This window comes from Manacus candei, unplaced genomic scaffold, assembly GCF_025592945.1.
Source record: "Manacus candei isolate 608988 ecotype Guabito, Panama unplaced genomic scaffold, ASM2559294v1 h1tg000061l, whole genome shotgun sequence".
NCBI lineage: Eukaryota > Metazoa > Chordata > Aves > Passeriformes > Pipridae > Manacus > Manacus candei.
The window spans coordinates 6,054,849-6,063,552 of NW_026138109.1; the positions used below are offsets into that span (position 1 = coordinate 6,054,849).

Sequence of the window (8,704 nt, forward strand, 5' to 3'; positions counted from 1 at the left end):
TGATTTTTGACTTTTATTTTCCTCTGAGAGGCAGGTTTTGCTTGCCCTGTTGGAGGGGCCAGGCTGCAGCCAGATCATCCCATCATGGGGTTGGTGAAGACACATCCTCACAGGATGGGGACAAGCTCGGCAGGATCTTTCCTTTTGTGGTGCGTTTTCGTATGAAGACATTTCTGCCCACCCTGTGAGAAGGTGAGAGTTCCCCATGGGATGACCCACAGACACTGCCCAGTCAGAGCTGCCAGTGCCATTTAGGTGTCCCTAAATGCCCCCCAGCTTTCCTCAAGCAGCTGCCAGGTGTCCCTGGGCAGGGCAAGCCCTTTGCCAGGACACAGTGGCATCCCTGCTGCCAACCTGCACTGGGGGGCTCCCAGGGGTGGTCCCCCCTTGCTCAGAGGGCTGCTCATCCTCAAGGGTCCTGGAGAGGGCCCCTCTGTGGGACTGCTGCACCCCATGTCCCCACACTACCTCGTGGCTTTCCAGTCCTCCTTGAGGGACCCGACAGCTTCGCGCAGCAGCCACATGGTGGTCAGTGTTTCCTTTCCACCCGAATCCACGAAGCACTGCCCCGCGAAGGCAGTGGTGGCATCTGGGAGGAAGAGTTTATTGGGAGATCTGTGGGGAAACCAGCTGCTTCCCCTTCCCCACTGTCCTCTCAGAGGCAGCTGTGTTCCCACTCTAATGGCCACACATCCACCAAACCCACGCAGTGGGGGAGGGGTTCCTGCCTTTCCCCTGTGACTCCCTCAGACAAGGCAAGATCTGCATCACCTAATGGGGTCTGAACCCCCTGTGGGCACCCCGAGGTGTCCGGCTGGGATGGGGGTGAAGATGATGGGTGAGGAGAGGCTGCACTGTGCGAGCCCAGCATTGCCCCTTAGCCCCACACTGGGCAGGCACTGCTTAGCTGCGTCAAAACATCACCCAGCAGAATTCCTGGCAAAAGGGAATTCCTGCTAGCTGTCTACGTGGCTCTCAGTGACACTGCTGTACCATCTCCAGGTGTTCCAGTACTTACTAGAGAACTTGTCCCAGCGCACGGTGAAGGCAAAGGTGGGCCAGCCCCCCTCACCAGGCTGCTGCTGGATGCCCTTCAGGGGAGAGATGTGGGCACAGCCACCAGAGAGAGTGACCTGTGTGAGGTATTTTCCCTGGAAGTCCCCGTTGTCCCTCAGTGCTGAAATCTCCATCAGAGAGTCCTGCTCGTTCCTCCACAGCCCGATGAGCCGGCACTGAAGTGATAGAGCCACACCCTCTCAGTCCCCACACATGGCACAGAGGGGGACCCCATCCCTTCTGCTGCCCCAAAGCTGGAGCCACAAGCCCTGCTGCAGTTGCAGATGCAGTGCATGGCTCTCCCTGACCTCGGTTTGAGGCAATGCTCCCCCAGGGGGCTCCTGGATGCTGAGTGAGTGGTGGAGCAAAGCCAGTATTTCTCAGCCTGCTGGCAAGCACGGTGTGCTCACACAGACCCCGTGAGAGGGAGTGCCCTGTCTGCTGTACCCCTGGGCACCCTTCCCATGGGGTCCGTGCCCAGGGGTACAGCAGACAGGGCACTCCCTCTCACCCCTCCCATGGGGTCCATGCCCAGGGCACGGTACACCCAGATACAGACCCTGTGGAAAGCAATTCCCTGTGCACTGTACCCCTGGGCACAGACCCTGTGGGAAGGGATGGTCCCATGCATGGTTCCCTAGGCACCTATCCTATGGGAGGGGATGTCCCGTGCATGGTGCCCTAGACACATATCCCATGAGAGAGGACGCTCCATGCATAGTGTCCTGGACACACAACCTGTGGGACAGGGTGCCCCACGCATGGTGCCCCAGGACAAATATCCTATGGGAGGGGTTGTCCTGCGCATGGTGCCCTAGATATGTATCCCATGAGAGAGGATGCTCCATACATGGTGCCCCAGACACAGACCCCATGGGAAGGGGAGGGAATGCCCTGTGGGAGTAAAGCTTCCTGGAGGCGATACCAAGTGGCAGGGGGTGACCCGGAGATACCCTGCCCACTGCCTGGACGAGGTGCTTGCAAAGCTCTCCTGCTTGTCCAAGCCTAAATTGGCATGCAAGAGAGAACCCCTGGCTGCCCAGGCTGTGTCCCAGAGCCACATCTGCCACACTCCCATTGTCACCCCTGTCCATACCTTCCTCTCCGCAGGGGCAATGTGTGCTGCCACGGCCAGAGTGAGGACCAGGAGGAAAGTGCCTCTCTCCATGGCTGCCGGGCTGTGAAGTGCCTGGCACAGCTTCCTCCGGTGCCCTGCATCCCAGTCCCCTTTATAGGGCTGTAACCAGAGCCCAGGCGGCAGGCAGCGGGCTGGCAGCCGCGGGGCGAGTGGCCTGATGTCAGCGTGCCCAGGCCAGGTAAGGAGAGAGGGGGAGGAGGTCTGCATGACCTGGGGATGAGCACGGCTGCTCAGAGAGGTGAGGACAGAGGGATGATTTACATATCCACTACCCAAGAGGATCTGCCAACCCGTTCCTTGCTCAGCGTTGGAGTCCTGGAAGCGGGCACGGCCTGACACTGCCCCGCTGCCACCGACCCAGTGCTGCCACCCCAACATCGGGCTGCAGCAAGCACAGTCTGACCAGCTCTGCTCCGCTGCACTGAAGGGTGGTGTGTCTGCCCACAGGGACACATCCCTGTGACCATCCCCTCCTGCATTATAAATGTCTGCTGCTGTTTCTAAGCTGTTTTTCCTCCTGGCCGCTCTGGGCTTCCCCTGGGTCTGGGAGCTGTGACTGTGACTGCAGCAGGAACTGTTGAATGAATCCCCCTCCTAAGTGCAGAAGGGCTTTTCTGGAAGATACGTAGATGTTGAAATTTGCTTGTCCCTGTGGGAGGGGATGCCCTGTGCATGGTGGCTCTGCAGGCACCGTGGAAGATGATGCCACATCCACGGTGCTCTGAGGCTGGGCAGGATCCTGTCTGCGCCCTCCCACAGGGCCCCTAATGGTACGAGACTGTGCTGGGGATGTACAGGTGGCCAGGGGTGCTCAAAATGCCTGGCCTTTGCACAGGGACACAGTGCAGACACATCCTCTAAGATATCACTCCAGACAGGTGAATGTGTCGCTGCCCATGCTGCAGGGGAAGAGAGAGGTGGCATCTGGCTGCATCCAGGTCAGGAGAGACTTCTGTGGCCCCTGTCCAGTATAGAGGATGAGATCTGCCTTCAGCACTCTTCTCATCTTTCCTGGGCTTAAAGACAGGAGGAAGGCTGCTCTCGTCCTCCTCCGGGAGCAGGATCTGGCAATACCTATATTCAAATTGTGCTTTGATTTTAATTTAAAAAGTATAGACCTGCCTTCAGCTCCCATCCCAGGGCCTTTTTCCAAAAGTCCATGGGGTCCTGGCACCACTCTCCCTTTCCTGCTGCCTAGTTGGCTCCCAGCACTCACCTTCAGGGCTTGGTGCTCCCCTGTGGGCTCCATGCAGCACCTGTGGGTACAGCCCAAGCACAGAGTAGGGACAGAGAAGTACCCTGTCACCCACCCACTGGCTTTCCAGTCATCCTCTGCCTGTCAGGCTCATCTTGCATGATTCATGTCCTGTTCAGTATTTCCTTTCTGTCCTCATTCATGAAGCATTGGCCCATGGAGGCGGTGATGGAGTCTACAGTTTGTGAAAGGGTGGGATGAGAGGGTGCTGGGATGGGGCTGCCCCTCTTAGCAAACAGCTTGCCTGTTTGTCAATGGGAAAAGGCTGCTTGTAGATGGGTGATATTTCCCTCCTCAGCCTCCTGTCCTACTGACACTGGGGGCATGGCATTGAACAGGCATGGGATATGCAGGGCTGGTGGGATGAGCCCAGCTGAGACTGCATCCAGCTCTGCCCCACCCTCATTCTCGGCAGGACCTGACAGAGGTGGGGACCAGGAGATGCCACCAGCCACACAGATCCAGTGTTGGGGATGGGTGAGCCCTGGGGACACCACAATAAGGCAAGTGACCGTCAAGGACACCATAAGGAAGGGTAGGAAGTTCTAGGGACACTGTAGAGAGAGGGGAGGGCTTGTGACACCAAAGGGGTTCAAATAGGATACTGCAGGGAAGTTCAGAAGAACATCAGAGACATCTCGGGAAGGGCAGGGAAACTCTCTGGACATCACAGTGGAGAGCAGGGGAGCTCTGGGGACACAAGACGAAGGCTGAGAAAGGAGAAACACTGAAAAGCTCCAGTTAACAGTGAAGCAGAAGGTGGGTTGGCCCTCCTGTTGGCCCTCCTGTTTTGTCTTGTATCGTCTGCATTGGTGACACCCAGACCTCATTTGTGGTGGCTGTCACAGCTGTGTGGTAGGAGCTGGCGAAGTTGCTGTTTCCATTCATGGCTGAGATGGCTTACTGGAGCCCAGGTCACTGACCCAGTGCCCAGTCAGGGTACACTGGAGCGGAGGGGACTCAGCACTGGTGCTGCAGCACAGCCTGGGTGTGGGCAGGGTGGCAGGAGTGAGTAACCCAATGAGCCATAGAGGGGAATCTGGACCAACGGCATCCACCCAAGGGGTTATGCTGCAAAGTAGGATGAGCTCAGCTGTGGGTTGGGTAGGCAGAACACATGTGGAAGGGTGCCCTGGTTCTAAATGATCCCCAGGAAAAATTGAGAACATGGTCAAGGAGCTCCTCCATCTTCTCAGGATGACTGTCTGTGCTTGTCAAGGCTGCAGCTGGAACTGGGCCATGGAGAGAGGCGGAGAGAGCAGAGCATGACGTGCAGTCCTGAGCAGAGGACCATGCAGAAATGGTGGAGGGGATGGGAGCTATGTGTCCTTGAGTGACCTGGAAACTCTCTGCCTCCATCTGCTTAGGTGGCACAACAGCTGCACTGAGACAGATGTTGGTCAGCAAGATGTTCAGCGTTGAGACATTTGCAAACGGTCAACAGGAACAGCCCCTGCAGAAATGGTTGCGTAGGACAGTTCTCCGCATTGTGGTTAAGACATGTAAGTGCCAGAGGACTCCTGCAATGGTGACTCCTGCATTCTAACAGTGACTGTCTGTTTGAGGGTTTTGTGCTGGGTTTGCAGACCAGCACTGTGAGCGGGTCTTCCAGCTGGGTAAAACCCAGTGCTGATGGATGCCTAATGCTCATAGAGAAGCATCCTCAACCTTAGCCACCCTCAGAAGCCTGCAGGTGCCACCTGACACACCATGTCTTATCACCTGCCACTGAGATGCTGGATGTGTTGTAGCCTTGCTGGTTGCCCTCAAATAGGGACTGGCCTTGCAAACAGCTCTGCCAGCCCATGCCCACGGTATTTCTCAGCAGCACCGTGGCTGCCTGCGGGGGTTTGCAGGTTGCTCAAACTGTGGTCAGCACTGCTGCCTTGCTGGAGCACCCCAGGAATGCTGCACAACCTCTGGGCAGTCTTGCCCTGGGGAAATGTTGGTATAAAAGCAGTAACAAAGTCAGGTGGATGCAGGCTTAACGGAGTACCCCACTGCTGAGCTGGCCCTGCTTTGGGGGGAGAGCAGAGTCTCAGTGTCCCTGTGCCTCCCACTTTCCTAGCTCTCATTTTCCTCTAAAGTAAAAAGCTGTGCACATACATACATGCATAGCAGAGGGCTGGTGTAAAGTTGTTCTGGTCAGAAAGGCTGTAAGGGAACTGAAAAAGCTGGAGAAATGCCAGCGAAGCACTGAGAAGGGAACAGCAGCATCGCTCTAGAAGCAGAAGATGAACCCCAAGGGGAAAGATGTGAGAAGCAAACCACATGCAAGCCTGCAACAAGGCAAGCTAAAGCACAGAGCAGGTGGCAAACTCACTAAAGCCACAGATGCTGTTAGCAAAGCTTTCCCACAGCATCTGTGGCAGGAAAGCCAGGGGAGCAGTGGGCGGTGGCAGCCCCAGCAGCTCAGTCCTATCCTTAGGCTCCTCAAATCCCAGGCAGTATGCCAGCTCAGGGCTTGCATCACTGTTCCAGGTTATTTTGAGAATCCACAACACAAGGACTAAGTTTCAGTTTCAGATCCAGAGCTATCCAGAGCTGTTTCGTGGAAATAATTTTTTTGGCTGAAGGGGGTGTGTCAGGCAGCGCTGGCATGCACTGCCCATTTTGGTAAGTCACATAGTCCATCAGGCAGAGATTTGGGGCTGGATTTGTAAGTCACCTGATTTCCAGTAAATCACACATTTCCCTAGGAAGAGTTTTAGGACAGGATGTACTAAAGCTACTGGCACTGTGATGCTGGTACAGAGCAGTCCTTGACACTGTCCAGGAGTATAGACACTGCCAAGAACCCTCACCTGCCTGCTCGAGGGCTGTCTCAGGCCCAGGGGTCTCCCAGACATATCTTTGGGGTGCAGAAGTGCTCCCCAGCCTACCCTCCCATTACACTCATGAGGCTTCGAGCAGAAAAGAGCGAGTGCTGGTCACACTTAGTGTCAGAGGGTCACTTTGGGGATGCACCATCCTGTTTGGGTTGGAAAAGGGGATTTCTAGGGGCCAGTCTCTTCCCAGAATAGGACAAAAAGAGTTTCATCTTGCACCCACCACAGCATTTTAGCCCAGCTTTCCCGGGACATATCCACAAACTGCACAAGGTTTGGTTTAAATGAAAAATCTTTAATGTTATATGGTACTTTTTGACACATTTTTCTCCAGAGCTGATAACTTCGGGGGATGCTGGTACACACTGATCTTGTTGAGGGGCTCCTGGTCTGCCAAGCCTGGTGAGAGTGGGACTTCTCCCTTCTTTCAGCCTGCCCGAATGAAGGTGTTGTGGCCGGTCCTGTGAGGAACCAGTAGCCCATTGGTGCCCAGCCAGCAGAGGGGTAGGGATCCCAGATGGACTGGGTGTCCTTTGGCTCACCTGGTGGCTTTCCAGTCACTGGGCAGGGAGTCGACCTTCTCCCGCAGCAGCCAAGTGGTCTGCAGGACCTCGTTCCCATTGTCCCCAGAGAAGCACTGGCCCACGAAGACAGCTGTGGAATCTGGAGCAGTGGTGGCTTTTAGCACCCCAGCAGGACCCCATCTGATTTTGGAGCTTCACAAGCACTAGTGGACTTAATGCTCATGGAACCCGAGTGTATCTTGATAGTTGTAGGGAAACGTTGCGTGGCAGAGATATTGCCAAAGCAACTCTTGGTGCCATCTCACCCAAACAGTGTTTCGGGATGTGTCCTGCTGTCTGCAGACACCATCCACAGTGGGGAGGGATCAGGAAAGGACAGACAGGGGACAGGAGAGAGAGCACAGGGATTGGGATGGGCATCGGGACATGCATGAGCTCCCCTCCTCATCCCACTACCCCACCCACAAGCAGCCATAGCTGCAGCTACAGACCTGAAAACTTCTTCCAGTTGACAGTGAAGCCGAAGGTGCACTGCCCATCCTTGTCCAGGTGCTGGGAGCCAACAAGGGGGGATGGCTGGATGGGTTTGTCAGTGCTTGACACGGCGGTGTGGTACTCGCCAGAGAAATTGCCCTCACTGTCAACCTCGAGCACGTGCATCTTGGAGCCCAGATCATTCTCCCACCAGCCGGTCAGGTCGCAAGGCTGGGGACAGGTAGATGTGTCCAGGGGGCTGCCTGCACACAGCCTCTGCCCCACAGGCTGTGCCCCCTGCCTGCACCCCCCAATTCCCATGGGATATTGTCACTCACCTTGCCACTCCCTGTGGGGCGTTTCTGCCAGCGGCCCAGCCACCACCTGCTGTTGGTTGCCTCATTCTCAGTGGCCTTATTCTCCCTTGGGATCTCTGCTTCCTGGCAGAGGAGCTTGGAAAAGAAAGAAAACACAGGTCAAGCCGTGAACAGTGGCACTTCAGGGTGTGTCTGAAGCCCCGTGAGTGCCCAAGCATTTGTTTTTAAAAGACACAACTTATAAAGTCGCTGTTATCTCAGCCGTGCCAGGAAGGTCAAAAGCTGGAGTAAGATGAGCAAAAGAGAGAGGTGAAGAGGAAAAGCTAAAGGTGGGAACCCTCGACTGGCAGGAACACAGAAAACACCCCCTACTGTAGCCCTGCCAAGTGAGCTCTGAGAGCCCAGGGCACATCTGTCCATGTCTGTGGGGACATGTGCAGTGCTCAGCACTCATGTGTGGCATGAGTGGGGAGCCCTGAGGTCCACTGTGGGCTGTGTCACAGCCAGAGCCCTGCACATCCCACCTGCCGAGGCTCCACTTCCACTTCTATGCACTGCCTGTCCTCTCCCATACTGCGCCTTCCCAGGCAGGGACAAGTCACACCGCTGGGGCAGGGGCCCCATCCTTGCCCTGCCCCAGTTCACCTCCATGTCCCTCGGGGAGAAGTGGAGGGTTCCCACATGCGTGCCCCCTGCAGCAGGGAGGGAGTCCCCATGTGCATTCCTCTCGGGGACTCGGACAGTCCTGGAACATCCCTTCCCTCCTCGGAGCACCTCCCTCGTCAGGGACGCCGTCTGTGTACCCCGTGGAGCAGGAGGTCCTCCAGCTGTCGGGGATTCCCCCCGCAGATGGGTCTTCCACGCGTGTCCCTCTCCCTCAAGCGCTGCAGCTCCCCCGTCATATCCCACCACTCCGATGAGTCTCCTACGCGTGTCTCTCCCGAGCTCCGGGACCCCCAGACTTGCTCCCACTGAACCTCTCCCGGGGCCGAGTTTCCACTCGTGTGTCCCAGCAGAAGCTCCCACCTGGCATCCCGCCGCGGCCGCGGCCACTGCCGCCCCGACTGGCAGAGCGAGGACAGAGAGTAAGCGGCGGCTCATCGGGATGCAGC

General features: G+C 56.7%; 2 protein-coding genes across 2 annotated transcripts; both read right to left on the reverse strand.

The window, feature by feature from the left end:
* LOC127478559 (avidin-like) lies at nt 1–2,244 on the reverse strand. The gene is made up of 4 exons (XM_051804428.1): nt 2,153–2,244; nt 1,019–1,232; nt 469–589; nt 1–182 (listed from the first exon to the last, which is right to left on the reverse strand). The coding sequence occupies exons 1-4, from the start codon at nt 2,222–2,224 to the stop codon at nt 83–85; spliced, it is 507 nt and encodes a 168-aa protein (XP_051660388.1). The 5' UTR covers nt 2,225–2,244; the 3' UTR covers nt 1–82.
* A 4,332-nt stretch (nt 2,245–6,576) lies between these two features.
* On the reverse strand, nt 6,577–8,704 carry LOC127478558 (avidin-like). The gene is made up of 5 exons (XM_051804426.1): nt 8,619–8,704; nt 7,614–7,727; nt 7,293–7,506; nt 6,820–6,940; nt 6,577–6,738 (listed from the first exon to the last, which is right to left on the reverse strand). The coding sequence occupies exons 1-5, from the start codon at nt 8,691–8,693 to the stop codon at nt 6,705–6,707; spliced, it is 558 nt and encodes a 185-aa protein (XP_051660386.1). The 5' UTR covers nt 8,694–8,704; the 3' UTR covers nt 6,577–6,704.